This window comes from Sinocyclocheilus anshuiensis, unplaced genomic scaffold, assembly GCF_001515605.1.
Source record: "Sinocyclocheilus anshuiensis isolate Anshui unplaced genomic scaffold, SAMN03320099.WGS_v1.1 scaffold326, whole genome shotgun sequence".
Lineage (NCBI taxonomy): Eukaryota > Metazoa > Chordata > Actinopteri > Cypriniformes > Cyprinidae > Sinocyclocheilus > Sinocyclocheilus anshuiensis.
Genome location: NW_015546098.1, coordinates 88697 through 110484, shown reverse-complemented (window position 1 = coordinate 110484; position 21788 = coordinate 88697). Strand labels below are relative to the sequence as shown.

The window sequence follows — 21788 nt, the reverse complement described above, 5'->3', positions numbered from 1 at the left end:
TAGTCATTTAGCAGACGCTTTTATCCAAAGCGACTTACAAATGAGTACAATAAAGGCAGTCAAAACTAACAAAAGAGCAACAATATATAAGTGCAAATGACAAGTCTCGGTTAGCCTAACGCAGTACACGTAGCAAGGTGTATATATACACACATATACACATATATACACATACACATACATACACATATACATACATATATACACACATATATATATACACACATACATACATATACATACACACACACATATATATATATATATATATATATACATTTTGAATGCAATCCACAATGTAGTTAAACATTACCACTCAAAAAGATTTGTTTTTTTGTTTAAAAAATGCTTTATTCATCAAAGAATCCTGAAAAATAATGTTTCCACAAAAACATTAAGCATCACAGCTGTTTTCAGCATTGTTAATAAATAATCAGAAATGTTGAGCAGCATATTAGAATGATTTCTGAAGGATCGTGTGACACTTAAGACTGGAGTAATGGTGGAATAAATTACATTTAAAAAAAATATTAAAATAGAAGAGAGGTTAAAATAGTAATGTTCAATTCTAAGAAATATTTCACAGTCTTTCTGTTTTTACTGTGTTTTTGATCAAATAAATGCAGGTTGGTGACCATTAAACAAAAATATTTCGATAACAATAAAAAAATCTTACAGACCCCAAACGTTTAAACAGCAGTGTATCTAATGGATACAGTGTATTCTTAACTTTATTATCAGATTAACAACTTATTACTAAATGATGACACCATCATTAATGAAGTTTGAGTGAGTTTGGAACAGCATTGTGAGACATGTCTGGCTGTAACCATATAAATGTGTCTTCTCTGTGTCTTTAGTGGATTTTATTTTGATATCCAACATCCACATGATTTAAACAAAACAAAATAAATCTAAGCAAGAAGAATTCTCACTTAACATGAATATTTGTATTGATCTTTTGAGACCCTGTAAGTTATATGTGAATGTTTTAACTGGTGGGTGACCTGAAGAAGATTGCAATTGTAAATATTAATCTTAATTTAGCATGTTTTTTAATTCAAATTGCTGCCAAACATGCTGCATTTGAGAGATTAAGCTCACTGTGAAATGACTGGTTTTAAAGTAAATAATTAATGTTTGCAAAGCATTTTACAAAAAAATGGATTTGGACTGTCAAACAATGCATTACACTATTTATACAACAGAGAGAGTTGTATAGCAGTTTCCAGAAAGCATTATACAATAAATCTCAGTCTAATAAAACAAAATTATCTTTGTTAAAAAAAAATATCCTGTCAAAAGTGCCGGGATATGAACAAACCTATAAAACTATAGTCTATCATTTTATTTCTCCTTCTCTCTCACTTATTCACAATCATTTAATCATCTTGTTTTGGTGCAAAGTGCACTACAAGTGGCTGCATGTCATGTAGCATTCTATGTTAAAATAATAATAATAATAAAAACATGTCAATATCATAAGACATGTAATTGGTTGGTTAGATGTGTTGGGGTGACATTAAAGTAAACAGCAGAGGTCAAAAGTGCAAATGCATCCTACAAAATTACTTTCAACACCACTGCATATAAAAAGAGTTTTAATTTGTATTTAAAGGGGACATTAATTCATAATCCAAGTACATTTAGCAGGTCACAAAGGACTCACAGTTTACACAATATGTAGTTTTCTATGTTCGCTGCAACACATTTTCAGATTTTCACAAAGCCTTCCTGTGCAATTCCATAGAAATCCATTGTTTGCAATCAGCCATGATTCATTTTCAGTATTTTTTCAGTAGGTTATGTGTCCTTGACATGATGGCCCGCCCGCACCATGTAAAATAAAGCATCTTTTATGAAATAAGTCTATTATTTTACAGGATATGCACTTTTTAATATTATATATTATATATACATATACACATATTAAATTGTAAAAAACATGAAATAATCATTTAATACATGTACAGTACAGTATGTACAGTATATAATCAGTGTTTTCGTTATTTATGTTCAGATGTTCAGTAATGGTCATGAACAGGCCCGGCTCTCTAAATTCTGGTAAGACTGATTAGGCTGCTGAGTCTTCATGTTACTGTAGCCTGCATTATTTTTCAAAATATTTTCCAAAATTACTGTTGATTTCTATTTGCACAACCCTTAATGCAGTTTAAACGGGGCTGAGTGACGATGATGAGCTTGAGCTTGCATTTTCTTCATCACACTTCATCCACACAGACACACTCCTGTGACTGATGTAGCTACACTGCAAATATACATTGCATTATTTACACTCGATAATGCGATAACCAATGAATAGATGGTGCGCTCTGCGAACGGTGAGAAAAGTAACGGCTATTCAGTGCTTCCCAAAATATGCCACATGTAGCGACGTGGCTCTCATCGGTTAACTCCACAGCACGACTGTACGAATCCTGCTATGGTAAAGGCTTCCCTCATGCATATTAATACTTTCGTCCGGTCGGCCTTGCTGATTTGCTGAAATGTTTCTCTTGGATATTAATTAGGCTGAGCGATTGGACGCCGCAGGACGGATACAAACAACGTCAGCGCAAGCTATTTCATATTCATGAGCCAAGCCTTCGCCTTAGTAGCATTCCTAAATGTGCTTCCCCGATCTTTATCAAAACACAGCCGGAACATCAGCCGGAGCTGGGGCCTGGGGCCACACAACAGTGCACACAGGGAGCGTTTGCACTGGATCTGGAGACTCTCAGGGGTCAGTATTCACATTCCGGTGCTCCTGGTTTGAAGCGAATGGTTTTCAATCTCTTCGAGTGAGCTGTCGAATCATCGGCAAGACACCTGTATCCAAATCTGCTTTGTTTTGCACTGGGGTAAAACTCTCGTCTTGTTTTTGTTTTAAATGCTGTCTCTGTTAAAATAATTACACTGCTTTAATGAGTAAATAAACATTCATCTTTCTTTAAAGACGCTAATAATAGCCTAGTGAAAAGTGCTTTTTTTGGCCTCTCGCGATGGGAAAACATGACTTTTTATTCTTTGTTCATTGCATATTACTTAAAATAGATTTTTAGTGGTTTATAAGTTTTTAGTGTTTAAACAGACAGTGTTTTTGAAGCCGGTTGAGTAAGAGGAAGAAAACACGTAGCTTATCTGATAAACCAAGCCAGTTGCAACAAATGTTTACTAATTGATTCGTATTATTTTGTGGAAAATAAGTCTGGTAATTCACTGTTTTAAGTAGGCTTCCTTCTTCCAGGGGCTACATGCATTTGTTTACAGGTTCCTATAGCTATTCAGTCATGCTTTAAATTATGCACACGGAACAAAACTGTTTTGAAAGCCTTAGTTTGTCTAGATAGTGGTGGACCTAATTGTTGTGGCAAACAAATATATTTAGGAATGGCAATTTTTACTGCAGTATTTTCCATTTAGGAATTGACTCACAGTGCACGCACTTTAGAAGTTGATTTCAATTTGTGTAATATAAATTAAAACTTGAAGGATAATTTTACTCTTTGTCCTGTGACTTGGGCCAATACGAAACTGAAACAAAATCAACGAAATGCATGAACAATTTGGTGCTTGGACACCCCCCCCAGTTTATGTCCACCAAACAGATTTTTATTCACATACACTTTTACTCATATTTATATGTACCACTGCAGATGAAGCTCGGGAGAGGAGAAACCGTATAAATAACATGCACTTTTTGGTCTAGATCATTAACTTTATATGCAGTCTATTGGGTGTTTAAAGTAGCCTGCCACAGCTTTGTGTTTATTTGGATTTCAAATGTGAGTCACCTAGCCATCATAATTTACCATACCCATTCGTGTCTCTTTGTGTGTTTAAAATAATTTATTATTATTATTAGAGTCTGTAATTTGTCTATGTGTGAATCCTCTGTTTTATTTAGGAGAGGATGGCAGAGGGAGGTTATGACCCCTGTGAGTGCATCTGCTCTCATGAACATGCCATGAGGAGACTCATCAGCCTGGTGAGTAATATTATCTTAAAAAAAACATACTTGCGTTTGCTTACTTCGGATGTGCAAATAGAAATTAATCTTATACATTTTATATAAACTTACTGATCCACTGATCTGTATGAAAGAAAATGTAATAACTGATTGAGACAGACCCTGTCCTTGGATTTCTCTTCTTTTCTTGGTACAATATTGGTTATCAGATATAAATATATATTTGTATTTTAGATTCTTTTGAGGGAGAGTAGTCTTTACATTTAAAAAATATATATATTTTATAATTCCTATAAACAACCCTGAACTAAAATTACTTTGCAATTAAACTGCTATTTAATTAATTTTAAGCATATAAAATAATTGTACAAATAGCATTACTATGTATTGTTTTTTTCATAATGGAGAGAAAGAATTATAATTGATTTCACACTGGCTAATGAAGCTATGATACTAATAAATAATTGCCAAAATGTTTGTTTTATAACTGTGTATAAAGGCATTTAATTTCACTAAATTCATTTCATATGGAAGCGTGCTGGTCTGACAGGGCTTGTATGTTCCAGTTGTTTGTAGTTTTTAATAAGATATTGTCTATGCAATAACACAAGGAACTTCAGATTCAGGACCAACATCATCTAGGCAATTTCCAATCTTTATTAAAAATAATTTGTATAAAATAAATATCCACTTTAAGAGAGTGTTGAAAATAGCCCATATACCTTTTTAAAATTATGCAATTATAGGTGTCGAATAATTTTGGTTTTGTAATTGAAATAAATGGCCAGTAGATGGCGCTAGTGCTTCTCTGGTTCACTTAGTTTAGCCAATGAATAACATTTGGTTCAGCTATTTTAAATATTTGTAGAGCAAGCATTTGAAATCCAGTAGTTTTTGCCCTGTTGAAAACAAGATATGATGCTTTCAGTGCACACAGGGAGCGTTTGCACTGGATCTGGAGACTCTCAGGGGTCAGTATTCACATTCCGGTGCTCCTGGTTTGAAGCGAATGGTTTTCAATCTCTTCGAGTGAGCTGTCGAATCATCGGCAAGACACCTGTATCCAAATCTGCTTTGTTTTGCACTGGGGTAAAACTCTCGTCTTGTTTTTGTTTTAAATGCTGTCTCTGTTAAAATAATTACACTGCTTTAATGAGTAAATAAACATTCATCTTTCTTTAAAGACGCTAATAATAGCCTAGTGAAAAGTGCTTTTTTTGGCCTCTCGCGATGGGAAAACATGACTTTTTATTCTTTGTTCATTGCATATTACTTAAAATAGATTTTTAGTGGTTTATAAGTTTTTAGTGTTTAAACAGACAGTGTTTTTGAAGCCGGTTGAGTAAGAGGAAGAAAACACGTAGCTTATCTGATAAACCAAGCCAGTTGCAACAAATGTTTACTAATTGATTCGTATTATTTTGTGGAAAATAAGTCTGGTAATTCACTGTTTTAAGTAGGCTTCCTTCTTCCAGGGGCTACATGCATTTGTTTACAGGTTCCTATAGCTATTCAGTCATGCTTTAAATTATGCACACGGAACAAAACTGTTTTGAAAGCCTTAGTTTGTCTAGATAGTGGTGGACCTAATTGTTGTGGCAAACAAATATATTTAGGAATGGCAATTTTTACTGCAGTATTTTCCATTTAGGAATTGACTCACAGTGCACGCACTTTAGAAGTTGATTTCAATTTGTGTAATATAAATTAAAACTTGAAGGATAATTTTACTCTTTGTCCTGTGACTTGGGCCAATACGAAACTGAAACAAAATCAACGAAATGCATGAACAATTTGGTGCTTGGACACCCCCCCCAGTTTATGTCCACCAAACAGATTTTTATTCACATACACTTTTACTCATATTTATATGTACCACTGCAGATGAAGCTCGGGAGAGGAGAAACCGTATAAATAACATGCACTTTTTGGTCTAGATCATTAACTTTATATGCAGTCTATTGGGTGTTTAAAGTAGCCTGCCACAGCTTTGTGTTTATTTGGATTTCAAATGTGAGTCACCTAGCCATCATAATTTACCATACCCATTCGTGTCTCTTTGTGTGTTTAAAATAATTTATTATTATTATTAGAGTCTGTAATTTGTCTATGTGTGAATCCTCTGTTTTATTTAGGAGAGGATGGCAGAGGGAGGTTATGACCCCTGTGAGTGCATCTGCTCTCATGAACATGCCATGAGGAGACTCATCAGCCTGGTGAGTAATATTATCTTAAAAAAAACATACTTGCGTTTGCTTACTTCGGATGTGCAAATAGAAATTAATCTTATACATTTTATATAAACTTACTGATCCACTGATCTGTATGAAAGAAAATGTAATAACTGATTGAGACAGACCCTGTCCTTGGATTTCTCTTCTTTTCTTGGTACAATATTGGTTATCAGATATAAATATATATTTGTATTTTAGATTCTTTTGAGGGAGAGTAGTCTTTACATTTAAAAAATATATATATTTTATAATTCCTATAAACAACCCTGAACTAAAATTACTTTGCAATTAAACTGCTATTTAATTAATTTTAAGCATATAAAATAATTGTACAAATAGCATTACTATGTATTGTTTTTTTCATAATGGAGAGAAAGAATTATAATTGATTTCACACTGGCTAATGAAGCTATGATACTAATAAATAATTGCCAAAATGTTTGTTTTATAACTGTGTATAAAGGCATTTAATTTCACTAAATTCATTTCATATGGAAGCGTGCTGGTCTGACAGGGCTTGTATGTTCCAGTTGTTTGTAGTTTTTAATAAGATATTGTCTATGCAATAACACAAGGAACTTCAGATTCAGGACCAACATCATCTAGGCAATTTCCAATCTTTATTAAAAATAATTTGTATAAAATAAATATCCACTTTAAGAGAGTGTTGAAAATAGCCCATATACCTTTTTAAAATTATGCAATTATAGGTGTCGAATAATTTTGGTTTTGTAATTGAAATAAATGGCCAGTAGATGGCGCTAGTGCTTCTCTGGTTCACTTAGTTTAGCCAATGAATAACATTTGGTTCAGCTATTTTAAATATTTGTAGAGCAAGCATTTGAAATCCAGTAGTTTTTGCCCTGTTGAAAACAAGATATGATGCTTTTTTGGGGATATCAAAAAATACTTATATGATATCTATCTATATATATATATATATATATATATATAATTTGAATGAAACTGGCATTTTGCAGAGGGACACACACATTTATTGTTTCAAATTAAATTCAAAATTAATAAATGTTTTATGAATTAGTGTAATATAGAAGCATTTGTTTTTGTTCTAAAATTGCTTTAAGGCAGAATCCCACATCCACACACAATGTTGTCATTTCATCCATATAGTATGTTTTTTTGATCAGCCGTTTTGATTAAATATTTTCTTTGTGATTCATTTCCAAGCTGAGACAGTCCCAGTCCTACTGTACAGACACAGAGTGCCTTCAGGAGAGTGAGTCTGTCTGTCCAAAACTAAAGCATATCGCACTATGGCACATATTGTGTGTTCTTTTCTAACTTGTGAGTCTTGTGTGTGTGCAGTGCCAGGCCCCAACTCCTCAGTAGAAGGGGACATCACTCTACCCATGATCATTATGGGATGGCTTGTGCTAGCTCTCGTGCTCTTTCTGATCCGCCCAGCCAGCTTGAGGGGCCCTTCAGCCAGCAGCAAGCCCTCCGGTCCCCATGGTGTAAGTCATGACATGTCCCTCATAATCAGCTGTGTCAGTTATCACTTGCATAACATTGTCAAACATTTTAATGCTTTTTCTTATGCTCACCAAAGCTGCATTTATTTAATTAAAGGCACAGTAAATACAGAAATACTGTGAAATATTCTTATATAATTTAAAATAACTTTTATTTTTGAATATCTATTAAACTGTAATTTATTTCTGTGATGCGCAGCTGTATTTTCAGCATCATTACTCCAGTCTTCAGTGTCACATGATCTTCAGAAATCATTCTAATATGCTGATTTGCTGCTCAAGAAACATTTCTGATTATTATCAATGTTGAAATCTGTTTTTGCTGCATAATATTGTGTGGTAATGGTGATACACTACCATTTAAGTTTGTGGTAAGGGAAAAATTAATACTTTTATTTAGCATGCAGACATGAAATTGATCAAAATTGACATGTATAATATTACAACAGATTTCTATTTCAAATACATGCTGTTCTTTTGAATTTTCTATTCATCAAAGAATCCTACAAAATATTAAAAAAAAAATATATATATATATATACTGTATATGGGCATATATATGTATATGTGTATATATAAATATTCAAATATTTTTTTACAAAAATATTAAGCAGTAAAAACTGCTTTCAACATTGATAATAATAATAAACATTATTAATAATTCAGTACCAATAATAATGAGCAGTTATTTTAAATGGTAATATTTCACAATATTACTGTTTTCTTTGTACAGTTTTTTCGTCAAATAGATGCAGCCTTGATGAGCAAGAGACTTACAAAAAAGATGAAATCTCAATTATTCCAAACTTTTGACCGGTAGTGTATAAATGATCATCAAACTCACCTCCACAGTGAAATAACAGTAATCAGAACGTGTAGCAGCGCATGTACATCTTTAATAGGTTTTAACCATCAGCAAAACATTCGATGTATATTATGGGCTTTGTATCTCTTCATATACACAGTCAGTTCACATGAATCACTGAATTGGAGTTCTTGTAGTCATTGGATGGAATTCTTTTCTCCTGATTTAGAATCATGGCAGAGAGCCACCAGCACCTCCTGTGGACTAGAGCTTTCTCACGGATCTTTTAATCCAGCTTCCACCTGATCAGCTACTGTGACTAATATAACACGTTAGTTTCCTTAATCATCTGTCAGTGTCTCACATTTCAGATTCTTTAGTCCAATAGGGAGGGGGGCCTGATCTACACAGACTCTTGGATAACAAGGTGTTTGTACAGTTTGTGTTATATTTCAAAAGAGAAAGTTGAGAAAAGGTGAAATTGTTTTCCGGGTTTATATATCTCCGTCTTCAATTTTTTACCTCTTACTATATTTTCACTATAAAGCATTATTAGGTATTTAGCAAGTGTTAAAATGACATATAAGCCTGTGTAATGACACTTGCCTAATTGTGATCTAGACACAAGGTTACATAGAAATCTGGTTTCGTTAAGATATTCGGGTTATTTTTGAGTAGACGTAGGTGAAGAGGATAATGTTCTTGTCCTGAAGCTATGATGACTTCACAGACATTCTTACATCGGCTCATTCTAAACACTGATGTAATTGAAACCATTCACACATTTGAGGCCGACCGAGACCACTTCTTAAAGGGACAGTTCACCTTCATTTGCTGGTCCCCATTGACTTGCATAGTGTTTTTTTTTTTTTTTCAACTGAAGGTGAACTATCCCTTTAAATCAAAATGTTGTGCAATAATGAAATGGGCGTATTCCAGTTTTTACTCAGATGTTATCATTGTAGTCATGGCTTTGTGAATGTTGTCATGGTCTGGGATCTGTTGACCACAGCTGATCTAAAGCAGACCTCTCCACCCACCCCCCCGAAGACTCGATTTTACTCTTTATAAAATCACTAAAACAATTGCTAGTACAGCCAGCTAAATGCCATTCTTAACAGAGTTGTTTGCATTTGCTCAGGAATCATTATGTAGCTGTATGAACTACAACACTTAACCGGTATAAATAGCTGTCAAATTTAAACAGTGGCTTTCAAAATAAGCTTTGGGTGTTGCAATTTTGGTAATATTTGCAAAGAGTGAGATTCTCTTTAGGATAAGCTTAAAGGCAAAACTGTAGCACTTTCGTTCTGGCACCTTCACAACTGTGTAAAGAAAGCAAAGCTCCAGAAAAACACCAAAGATAGGCTGTAAGTCTTCAAGTGTGGTGTAACTTAAACTTCCCGTCTCTTCAGTTCGATGAGAATGTTAGAATGTCTTAATTGGTTGGACTAAATATTTCAGGGCATGATGTACACTGTTCTAATAAAACTGCTCTATGAGAAAGGGCTTCATCTATGCACTTTTGGTTACTACAAATAAATATGATCAATAGCATCCCAACGTGTCTTTATTTTCTAATAAAGCTTTCTTTTAGCTTTCTAATTAGAATTGTTCAACATGACTTTGAACGTCTCAACATTTCTGCGTCAAACGGACCACTAATGCGTTCCTTTGATGACGTTTCACGTCAAATGAAAAGTCCCAATAATCAGTTTTGCCATATTTACATTAACATTCAAACCAAAGTTACAGTGTTGCCAACTTAGCAATTTTGTTGCTAAATTTAGCAACAATGTAAGAAAAATATCTAGAAAAATGGCAAAGGTACTAATAATTTTCCAGGACATTATCCGTTGTAACCCGAAAACACAAAATACAATGCCTAATTTAAAATGCAGGTAAAAACCTGTGATTTATTTTCTTAGAGCGTAGCATACTGACTACTAATACACTGCTTAAAACTATAATTGTTCATAATGTGTAGTTTTACTAGTTTACTAGCTAATAAAAAAACTTGTAATAGTTCAAAAATTAAATCGTTCAATGTTGTATATAAAAATAGTTATTTATATTTTAACATTATATTATGCATTTATATTATTTTACGAACAAATCTAAATGAACATATAAAATATATTTTTTGCTGAGATTTGATGTAGCGACGCAATTTTGCGTCGTGATTACGTAATGACGTCATCGCGCAATGACGTCACAACGTCTTTTAGCAACAAATCGACCTTCCTTTACCTTCCTTTAGCAACTTCCCCTAGTTTACTAGCTAATAAAAAAAACTTGTAATCGTTCAAAAATGTGTAAGTGTTCAATAATTCAATGTTGTATGTAAAAAATAGTTATTTATATTTTAACATTATATTATGCATTTATATTATTTTACGAACAAATCTAAATGAACATATAAAATATATTTTTTGCTGAGATTTGATGTAGCGACGCAATTTTGCGTCGTGATTACGTAATGACGTCATCGCGCAATGACGTCACAACGTCTTTTAGCAACAAATCGACCTTCCTTTAGCAACTTCCCCTGAAAATTAGATGGCAACACTGCCGAAGTAGTTTTAAATAGGAATAATAAATGCTTTCGGTCTATGAACGTTCATTTGTTCTGTTTAAGTCACGGTCAAAATATTATTTGGATAAGAATAGGACTCTTAGTTTGAAAACGATCCGGAAGCTGAAGTCCGTCTTAGTTTTATTCATTCGGGAACAAGGCACCTCAGACGGAGGAACCTTCGTTTTAACTGAAGAACTTCACCGTGAGACGAGGCAAGTCTGTATTAAAGCTATTGAATTCTTTAAAGTATGTCTCATTGAACTCGTTGATTTTTAAAGTGTGAGTTTGTGATTGAAGCTATAGTACAGAACGTCTACACAAGTCTATAAATGGAAAAACAGTTCAGTTATAAAAGCTGAAAAGGTTCCTGTATTCATAGAACATCACAAATCACATTATAAATCATTTAATGACATTTATCATCTTATCCATGGCTATATATTCATTAGTCATGCACGTTAATGGCTTAACGGTTCAGTCTTTTTTTGATGAATCATTTGATCTTTTGAGTGATTCATTAACGAAGCGATGTCAACATTTATATTATACTTAATTTAAAAACAGTTTATTTTTCTTTATTATTTAACATACTCGTGAGAATAGATTTTAGGATTTATTTTTAGTAGTATTTATTAAGAGATTGCTTAATTTATAACATTTATTATATAAAAGAATCGCTGAATTGCATTTTGGAATGAACTGTTCAAAAGAACCGAACGTCGCAAAGGATTCGAACTTTTCATAACTAGTTGAAGCTCCACAAGATTAGATTACTTGGATTACAAATTGTAGTTCGTTACTGATTCCAAATTGCATGACAAAAATTGTAGTTAGTATTGTAATCTATTACATTGCACATTTTAGGTAATATAATCAGACTACTTTTTGATTACTTTTCACCCAACTCGTTAATCACAGTGATTTAAATAGAATAACCGTGTACCATATTGATATAAAAATAGAAAGAAATAGAAAATTAATTCAATTTGTTGTAATCAACAACATGAAATACATTAAACATTACATTATAAAGGTTTCCCAAACTGGGGTTCGTAAAGGAAATGCAAGGGGTTCATCAATCATTAAAATGTACAATTAAAATAAATCATTTAAAAAGAACATCAAAATAAAATGCTGACTACAAAAATGAAATATGTTATATGGTTATCTGCATATATCATGCCTGTCATGTGAATATTAACCAACGTCAGAGAACCGTGAACATGCAAATGTGATACTTAATTATTAAAATATTTATTTAAATAGTTACTTCAAGAAAATATATTCGATGAAAGAGGTTAATCTGACAAAAAAAGGTTTGGGAATCCCTGCATTACATACAAATAAGAAATAACATGAATGTGTGCATTTTAATGTGTTTTAAAGTCAAAAGCCTTCTAAAGACTTAGTAACACATGGTTAAATAAAGTGATAATTCAAATAAACATGAATGTGTTCATCAGCAGTTGATGCAATGATAAGAAAACACTGAGATGATTTTTGTAGATCCAGTGGTCAGATGCTGCGTGGCCTCTCAGTTTTCTGTGTAATTATAACCACATGACTAATGAATGTCCACAAAACTGGAAGACTTTCTGAATCTATGTAAGTGGTAAGCTTATTTAAAAAGGAACGTTTAATAGATGAAAAAAAAGTATTGGGGAGAATCAATAAATTATAAATAATTTATTGCTATTGTGTGAATAATATGTAATCATGTAATCAATAAAATAGCAACTATAGCCTGATTACGAGTATTTTAAAATGCAATATAATCTAATTACAAGTACTTTTTTTTTTTTGGAATCTGATTACATAATCCAGATTTCATGTAATGAGTTACTACCCAGCTCGTGAGGCCCTGGATCCCTGTGAAAGAGGATGAGGGCCATTCATAATTCACATAGTCTGATGCACCTCCATTCCATCTGTGTCTCTGCTCAGATGTTTCAGATTAAAAAGATTTGCTGTATAGGTGCTGGGTATGTCGGAGGTCCGACATGTAGTGTCATTGCAAGCATGTGTCCCGAGATCACAGTAACAGTGGTGGATGTTAATGAATCCCGGATCAAAGCCTGGAACTCCGAGACCCTGCCCATCTATGAGGTAACGACGTTAAAGGAATAACAGGGTTTAATACAAGTTAAAGGGGTCATAGGATGCTACATGCACTTTTACAAGTTGTTTGAGAGAGCGGCTCGGAAGAGAGGGGCGGGGTCAGCAGAGCTCATTAACATTTAAAGGAAAATGCTACAAAACGGTTTACTCTGAAAAGAGCTGAAAAGGTGTTTTTTACACTACCATTGAGAAATTTTAACCAAACTATGTTACAGACTTTTCATTAAGACCCTAAAGAATCATATCAACTTGTGGAAAATGGGCATCCCATGACCCCTTTAAAGGTGCAGTTAGATATAGAGATGCACTGATCGACCGGAATCAGGCATAAAGTTGGTTTGATGTTCGATGTTCGATATTCGCAAATGTAGGGACCGTCTCTAAAGTTACATACAACATTGGTATACATGTAGCATTTGAAAAGAATGACTTACAGTCATAAACCCAACTGTAAAGTGTTCATCTAGGTGTCAGCTATAATGCACACCTTTTAGATTTTTGATATTTGTTAAAATAAACTGTGAAATCATATGATGAACACTTTACGTTAATCTTATAACATTATTTATGCTTTTGCAATTTGACACCTCAGCTTCATCAAACAGTCTGTGTAAACACATCTAATGCCGCTTCAGATGCATCTTGGGTTTTGTTGATACTGGTTTCATTTGAATGGTAAAAACTCTACAGTTTCTTATTATTCTGAATTAATTGAAGCAATTGATGAGAATTTGATGTGAAAGATGACATGCATTTAATAAGACTAGGGGGAAAACAATGGGAAATTACATCTGTTTTGTCATATACAGCAATAAATATATTGTAGCGATAGTAATTTCTACCTCTTTCCAGTCACAGAGCACTTTATTTTGAGAACATCTGTAACTTAGTCCAGATTGGGGGAAATTGTAATATTATGCAAATATACATTTTTTTTTGCATAAAAGAAAAAAAAACAAAAAGAGTAGATTTTTGTTTGTATATGCTGTCAATTATAGTTCTTAGAAAATCGGAATTGGCAAAAATCGGTATCTGCAGGTCACACTTAGAAAAAATTTGGAAATCTGAATCGGCCAACAAAATTGAAATCGGTGCATCTCTATTTAGATATATTTTCTTCATTAAAAATATTACCCCTAAACAAGTCAATAGTACATTTGATACATTTTTAAATATGTGGGTCAAAGACGAAAAAGGCTTTAAGCATAAAAACAATAAGTGTAATACTGCTTTAAGTTAAATTGTTGTTTTTCCTAAAAATTTATTTAGATATATTTTCTTCATTAAAAATATTACCCCTAAACAAGTCAATAGTACATTTGATACATTTTTAAATATGTGGGTCAAAGACGAAAAAGGTAAAAACAATAAGTGTAATACTGCTTTAAGTTAAATTGCTGTTTTTCCTAAAAATTAAAAAAAAAAATTCTGTTTAATTTAATTGCAATTTTGTTTTTGTTTTTCCGAGCAAAAGATAAATATCTTACATTTTTTCCCTGATTTACAGAAGACACCCACTAAAATGTCATTCAGTGTAACAATCTTGTCAGGCATAATTACAACAACAAAAATCAATTTATGACATATTAAAAGACTAATTACTTTCACCCTAAATACTAATTAGTTGTAATTTTACATTTGTAAAATTTGCCACTATCCTAGGTTTTGCCCATTGGTCAGTAAGAATTTTTTATTCATTTAAAACACAATAAAATTTAATATGCTCCCTTATTCTTTTATATATTTTAATATGTACAATAATGAATAAGCATGTTGTTTGAATTTTTACATAAATATTGTTACACCGAATGACAATGTAACATTATTTAAACCAAATTTTGACATTTTATTCTCCGAAAACGTATTTGAAACCTTAAAAGTAGAGATTTTACTTACATTTAATGTGCTTTCTGTGGATATAAAGTAAAGTAAGGATGTATGGATATAAATTTCTTTTGATGCGGACATCTTAATGTCTTTGTCCCATGTACAGAATGTTTCATCTAATCAGACATTTTTAATGAGAATTCTTTGTTGCTTGAGTCATGAAACGTCTCTTCTTCTTCTTCTTGCTGTTGTAGCCGGGTCTGAATGAGGTGGTGATGTCTTGTCGTGGGAAAAACCTCTTCTTCTCCACAGATATCGACTCTGCCATTAAAGAGGCCGATCTGGTCTTCATTTCTGTGAGTGTAATAAACTATTTGAATGTAGTTTTGCATGTAGGTCTGTTCACTGACCCTAATATCTGTCTCTCTTTCTCAGGTAAACACCCCGACTAAGACGTACGGTATGGGCAAAGGTCGTGCTGCTGACTTGAAGTTTATCGAGGCATGTGCACGGCGGATTGTGGAGGTGTCAGATGGGTATAAAATTGTTACAGAGAAGAGCACGGTGCCGGTCCGTGCCGCTGAGAGCATCCGCAGCATATTTGATGCAAACACCAAACCCAGCCTCAACTTACAGGTGTGTTTGTCTGAGCAGCTGTAACTTGTCACCATTCCTTTTGAAAAAAAAAAATCACCTTTTTGCAGTATGATGAAGTACGAGTAATCACTGTAATCATTCACATTAATCAAAAGTGACCGATTTCTATGCTGTTATTTTAAACGTATTATTCATCAGAGAATCCTGAAAAAGAATGTATTGCAGTTTCCACAAAAAAATTAAGCATCCCAACTGTTTTCAATATTGACAATAATGAAAAATGTTTCTTGAGCAGCAAATCAGCATATTAGAGTGATTTCTGAAGATCATGTGACACTGAAGACTGGAGTAATGATGCTGAAAATACAGCTTTGAGCACAGGAATAAATTACATTTTAAAATATATTCAAATGGAATATAGTCATTTTAAACTGTAGTAATATTTCAGTTTTACTGCATTTTATATCAAATAAATGCAGCTTTGGTGAGCATAAGAGACTTCTTTCAAAAACATTAAAAAATCGTGTATGTGTGTGTGTTCACTCAAATAGGACACAACGGGGGTATTAAAAAGTTAAAGGAACTTGTTTGTCTAATTTATGTTGTGAAAATATGCTTCTGTATTAGTTTGACATTTTTACACAGCCACCATCTACTTGTAAATATAATCCGGATTAGTCTTTTTTTTTTTTTAAGTGATTCTCTACAAAATCTTGCCTCTGTAATAGACCGACTGGATTTGTGGACCTTAAGAGAATTATTCAGTTTCTGTTTCTCAGTGTTAATAAATGACCTTTTCCCGCCTTTGATTACAGGTTCTCTCTAACCCAGAGTTCCTTGCGGAGGGTACGGCAGTGAAGGATCTGAAGGACCCAGATCGCGTCCTGATTGGTGGAGATGAGACTCCAGAGGGTCAAAGGGCCATCAGTGCCCTCTGTGCAGTTTATGAGCACTGGGTCCCCAAATCACGCATAATCACCACCAACACCTGGTCCTCTGAACTTTCCAAACTGGTATGCAAACGTAAGATATAAAAGCAGTGATTAGAATTAGTTGTAGCCAAGCCTTTCGGTCAGAATTTGATATGTAAAAATCTTTCAGTTAATATTTTGCGCTGTATAAGAACCGTGTTTGTGTTTTAGGCAGCGAATGCGTTCCTGGCTCAGCGCATCAGCAGTATAAACTCCATCTCTGCCCTGTGTGAATCCACTGGTGCTGATGTTGAGGAAGTGGCCAGAGCCATCGGCATGGATCAGCGCATTGGCAGCAAGTTCCTCAAAGCCAGCGTGGGTCAGTGCGTTTTTTAACCTCGTTTTAATTTCACATTGGTGCTTTTTTTGCTTTATAAAAGTGTTCAGAAAGATATGATAGAATGAGATTCGATCAAATGAATGAATGAGAGTTTTGCTTTAATTGCCTCGATCAGGTTTTGGAGGAAGCTGTTTTCAGAAGGATGTGCTGAATTTGGTGTATCTGTGTGAGGCTCTGAATCTCCCAGAGGTTGCTTCATACTGGCAACAGGTAAACTTCAATTTAAATATTTATTTGATAAGATGGTGTATGTTAGCTTTGTGTGAGTCATTATTCGATGAAAAGATGTGCATCAAGTCAGATGTAGCTTCATGTCACAGCAAGCAAATTTGAATATGTGGAGGTGAACATGAGATGTGGGAAGTTTATATGTTTAAAAAAAAAAATCAAAACTTTTATTAGGCGAAGATGCATTAAATTGTTAAAAACAACAACAACAGGTATTTACAAACTTCAACAAAGGTATTTCCATTTCAAATGAATGCTGTTCTTTTGAACTTTTAATTCATTGAAGAATCCTGGAAAAAAAAGATATGAAGCAGCACAACTGTTTTCAACATTAATGAAGAGAAAGAGATTTGCCTGTCGGATCATTGACTGCCTGTTTAACACCGTTACAGGGAAGAAAATCGCCTTGTTAGGTTTCTCCTTCAAGAAGGACACAGGAGACACCAGGTACATGCAGGGATGCTTTGAACCAGTCATTTTTTTTATTTATGACAGCTTTATCACATGTTCATTTAAGTCAAAAGTGTGTCTTTCACTTTTACCTACAAAACACAGAGCATGAGTTAACCATCAACTACGATTGTGTAATGAAGGTTACACACCGTTTTCATCGGTTTGAACCGATTAAATACCGATTAATATCCGATTAAAACTATGCAGACTTAAAACACTACGACACGTGTGTCAACACGCCCGTGCCACCCATGACCTTTATCTGGAGACAGTGAGGGTATGTCATGCATCTGCGTGTGGATTGTTTCAGAAGAGAAGCATGACTATGCTGTTATTTTACCTCCATTCAAGCCATCACGACAGATTTGTATTTATTCAGTAATGGGGCAGGAACACAGGCTTGTAACAAATCCCTTCATTAATGGGGTCCAAACGTCTAAGACCACTAGTGAAAATAATTATAGTATTAGCATGTCAATTTGTGTGAAAAGTTGAATTGAAAAATGAACATGAATTTCAGAATGTTTTAGTATTTGACATGTCCACCTTTTCCTATGGAGCAGCATTTAAGGTGACATGAACTTCAGTTTATTCTATACATGGTGATCATGTTATGCAGCATGATTCGAGAATGATTCATGGCATTAATCTTTCTCAGATTCACAGCACTGATGAATCATACATATGTATTACACAGTTAGTTCCCGTCTTTGAATTTGATTGGCCGAGAGCTGATGTTTAGTCAACAGCGCTGGTCTTTTCACGGTTTGTGTCGCTCCACTTGTCTTTGCATGTTCCAGACAGACTGTTAGTCTGTGCATTAGTCGAGGGGATTTTTACATTGTTACGCCAGTAGGTGGCGACAAGTGCATTATTATAACTCGTTGAATTATTCACTCAATTCTTCAGTCAATTCTTTCAAAAACAAAAGTGATTCATTTAGAAGGAAAGCACCACACCTTGGACTCTGTTTGGAAGTATTTTCATTGGCAGCTCAAAAATAAGCAAATTAATTAGTGATATTGTTTCTGAATGCTTCTACCTCGTTATTAACTGATTAGTTTTTTTCTCAAACAGTATAACCCTCAAAATTGAGTGAGATTTCACAATATATATATATATATTTTTTTTTTTTAATGCACTACATTTTGATATATTTCTTTGAACTGACTGAAGAAATGCCATTTTAGATATTGTATAATATTATTATTAGTTATTTAACATATTAGTAATTTATTTTATAATATTACATTTATGTATTTGACATACTTTTACCCAAAGTGACTTGTGGTGCATTTTTTGCTGTTGTTCTGTACTAGTTCCCCTGGATTTATTCAAAAAGAGCCTTTTTCTGTGGCATGATCATCAATCTTGTGTTGTAAGCCCCTCCTGTGTGTATGTGTGTTTCAGAGAGTCCTCCAGTATCTACATCTCTAAGTATCTGATGGACGAAGGAGCTAAGCTGCATATTTATGACCCTAAAGTGCTGAAGGAGCAGATAATCCAGGATCTGTCTCAACCCAGCATCTCCGGAGACAACCCCGAGAGAGGTGTGTTGAGCAGATAAACCTGTGCTTCTCTGAATGAGTGCTGTGTCATTCTGAATCTGGTGTGGGGGAGGCTCTCACATATAGGAATGCAGGGGAACGTTTGTGTCTGCGTGTTTCTGTCTAATTCAGCATGACTCTCATCCTCTCTGCAGTGTCTGATCTTGTAACGGTGTCGTCAGACCCCTACGAGGCGTGTGAAAGTGCACACGCCCTGGTCATCTGCACGGAGTGGGACATGTTTAAGGTACAAAAAACACAAACTCTATGCAGATTCAAAAGGCACTGACATATAGTGTAACACTTGAGTAATGCTTTGATTAAAGTGGTTTGCTTTACCAAAGCAGAACTGTCACTTGACCAGCACTGTTATATAAGCTGCATATTTATTGATCAGGTGCATGTATTTTTGTGCCTTGCAAACAATGCATTAATTTCCAGGTACTTTTTTGGACATTTTCTTAGTGTTGTATTATTATTAATAAATGTTTGATTTACCTATTAATGTATAAATGTAAAAATATAATCACAAGTAATGGTTTTGAACAATCATTTTAGTATAAGCAATAAATAATGCATTTAAATGTAAATATAATATTATAAATGTAAATTAATGTTTAGTTTATTTATTCATTTATACATTTATATTTAAATTATACATTATATTACATTAAATTGTGTAACAATAAATATTTTTAAATAATAATTTTAGAGTAAATACTAAATTAGACATTTAAATGTAAACATTATAAATGTAAAATAATTCATGTTTGGTTCAATGTAGAAATTTACAAAGGTGTATTACTCATTTATTTTAAATCATTATTTTAGAATAAATACAAAATTAGAAATGTACATATAAATATAATATTATAAATTCATAAATATTTGGTTTATTTATTTCTTAATTTAGAAATGTAAATACATTATAACACATTTTGTAAAATAATTTTTAGAACAAATATATTGTTATATTCACATTTCTAAATGTTGAAGTGTAAATTAAAATGGGAGTTTTTGTGTTGGGTCCAGTAAAAATACTGGTGGGGTATAAATCTGAACTACTGGCATGAAAGCCCTGCCATGGTGCTGAATGATTACCATATATGCATATATTATAGTAAATGTGGTACTATACTCCCAAAAACAACGGTATGTCTAAAAAGAATAGTGAAGTATTGCATGTGTTTATTTTAGGAATTGAATTACGAGAAAATCTATCACAAGATGTTGAAACCAGCGTTTATCTTTGATGGTCGACGAGTTCTGGACCATCTGCACCCTCAGCTCCAGAACCTTGGCTTTCAGGTGAGTGCTTATTTGTGACCCTAGACCACAAAACCAGTCACAAGGGTCAATTTTTATTATACTGGCATAAAAGAAAAATCGATAATTTTGACCCATACAATGTATTGTTGGCTATTGCTACAAATATACCCCAGCGACTTAAGACTGCTTTTGTGCTCCAGGGTCACATTTGTGCAGTTCACAGGTTTGTGGTTGTGCCCACCTGCCTGACTACTTGCTTCATTCACTTCATTAGTTAACATAGTTTAATGCTGTGTGTTTTGCATAGATCGAGACCATTGGAAAGAAAGTGACGACCCGAATCCCCTTCACACCATCCGGAGGAGGTCCACGACTCAATGAACCACCCAGCAAGAAAACCAAAGTTTAAGACACAGACTCACACACATGTGCACTTTACACGGATTAAAGTCTTTTGCTGACAAAACCAAAGTAATGCGTGACCTTTGCTGGAAAACAATGCATGTGCTGTGTGTGTGCTGAACCATCTTCAGAATGTTTTTATACGAGTTTTATCTCTCATGGCCGTTTGCAAAAATGCAGTGATTTACTGTTTTAAACACTTTGTCGTTGATGTCTTAGTTTTTTTAAATCATCGTTCTTGCATTTTTTTTTTAGAATGTTCTCATGTCTGTGCCTTTTAAAAAAATTGTTGAAACATCTATAGTGCACAAAACTGCATTTCAGCATCCCAGTACCGTTTAGTAGTATATTAGTGTTTACAGTTATTAGTGTTATAGATGTTATTGGCAAAATCATCTACTTATTTGAGAGCGATGTCTGAGGGAGCAGCAACAGAAGGAACTTTAATATTTGGACCAAGGGGACAGAAAAACTGCTATAAAACATTTGCCTTAAAAACATTTGGCAATGTGATACCAATAGTAAATAGCTGTTTGTGTCACCCAGTTATTAATCATTTATTAATCCTCTGGTATGTATTGTTTGACCTGTACTGTGTATCTTAATGTAGCGTCACAGTTGTAGCTTTTATAAAATCATCTCTTACTGTACAGGTTTGTAATGGTCATGTACAATGATGGCAGAAAACGTATTAAACAAATATGGACCAATAAAAAGCAGCAGCGTTGTTTACTTATTTCGCAGGCTTAAATATGGCGGTCAACCATGGCTCAAACAAAAATGCACAATTGACATGTTATTGTATTGAATATATTCTATTACTTAAATGATGCACAATATAGAGACCTTTAATCCATTACTAAAACAACCCAACATGTTCATTTAAATATTATGTTTATAGTGTTACTGCAACGCAATGAATTTTATTTTGTATTATGTATACTTAAAGGTTAAAC

The 21788-nt window shown here is 33.7% G+C and overlaps 2 protein-coding genes across 3 annotated transcripts; both read left to right on the top strand.

Moving 5' to 3' along the window:
• The first annotated feature begins 2588 nt into the window (after nucleotides 1–2588).
• On the top strand, nucleotides 2589–10059 carry LOC107700293 (small integral membrane protein 14-like). Of its 2 annotated transcripts, XM_016501901.1 has the most exons (6): nucleotides 2593–2743; nucleotides 4942–5059; nucleotides 6106–6186; nucleotides 7393–7441; nucleotides 7531–7679; nucleotides 8732–10059. In XM_016501901.1, exons 1-6 carry the CDS (start codon nucleotides 2628–2630, stop codon nucleotides 8768–8770), a joined length of 552 nt encoding a protein of 183 aa, XP_016357387.1. In that variant the 5' UTR covers nucleotides 2593–2627; the 3' UTR covers nucleotides 8771–10059. The 2 variants fall into 2 exon arrangements, with proteins under 2 accessions (XP_016357386.1, XP_016357387.1); XM_016501900.1 differs by lacking the exons at nucleotides 4942–5059; nucleotides 6106–6186 and adding an exon at nucleotides 3908–3988 and having other exon boundaries at nucleotides 2589–2861; nucleotides 7531–7707.
• Nucleotides 10060–11219: 1160 nt separating this feature from the next.
• On the top strand, nucleotides 11220–21548 carry LOC107700292 (UDP-glucose 6-dehydrogenase-like). The gene is made up of 12 exons (XM_016501899.1): nucleotides 11220–11292; nucleotides 13025–13186; nucleotides 15280–15381; nucleotides 15461–15661; nucleotides 16438–16635; nucleotides 16765–16912; nucleotides 17049–17167; nucleotides 17499–17608; nucleotides 19025–19164; nucleotides 19317–19408; nucleotides 20359–20469; nucleotides 20738–21548. Exons 2-12 carry the CDS (start codon nucleotides 13025–13027, stop codon nucleotides 20837–20839), a joined length of 1485 nt encoding a protein of 494 aa, XP_016357385.1. The 5' UTR covers nucleotides 11220–11292; the 3' UTR covers nucleotides 20840–21548.
• Nucleotides 21549–21788: the final 240 nt, after the last annotated feature.

Bases quoted from the DNA above. Each gene is read 5' to 3' on its own strand.
- LOC107700293 (XM_016501900.1), top strand. From the start codon at position 2,628: ATGTGCTTCCCCGATCTTTATCAAAACACAGCCGGAACATCAGCCGGA. The intron at 3,989-7,392 runs GTGAGTAATATT...TTCATTTCCAAG, and splicing joins TGAGGAGACTCATCAGCCTG to CTGAGACAGTCCCAGTCCTA. The intron at 7,442-7,530 runs GTGAGTCTGTCT...GTGTGTGTGCAG, and splicing joins CACAGAGTGCCTTCAGGAGA to TGCCAGGCCCCAACTCCTCA.
- LOC107700292 (XM_016501899.1), top strand. From the start codon at position 13,025: ATGTTTCAGATTAAAAAGATTTGCTGTATAGGTGCTGGGTATGTCGGA. The intron at 15,662-16,437 runs GTGTGTTTGTCT...CTTTGATTACAG, and splicing joins AACCCAGCCTCAACTTACAG to GTTCTCTCTAACCCAGAGTT. The intron at 17,168-17,498 runs TTGATAAGATGG...TCAACATTAATG, and splicing joins ACTTCAATTTAAATATTTAT to AAGAGAAAGAGATTTGCCTG.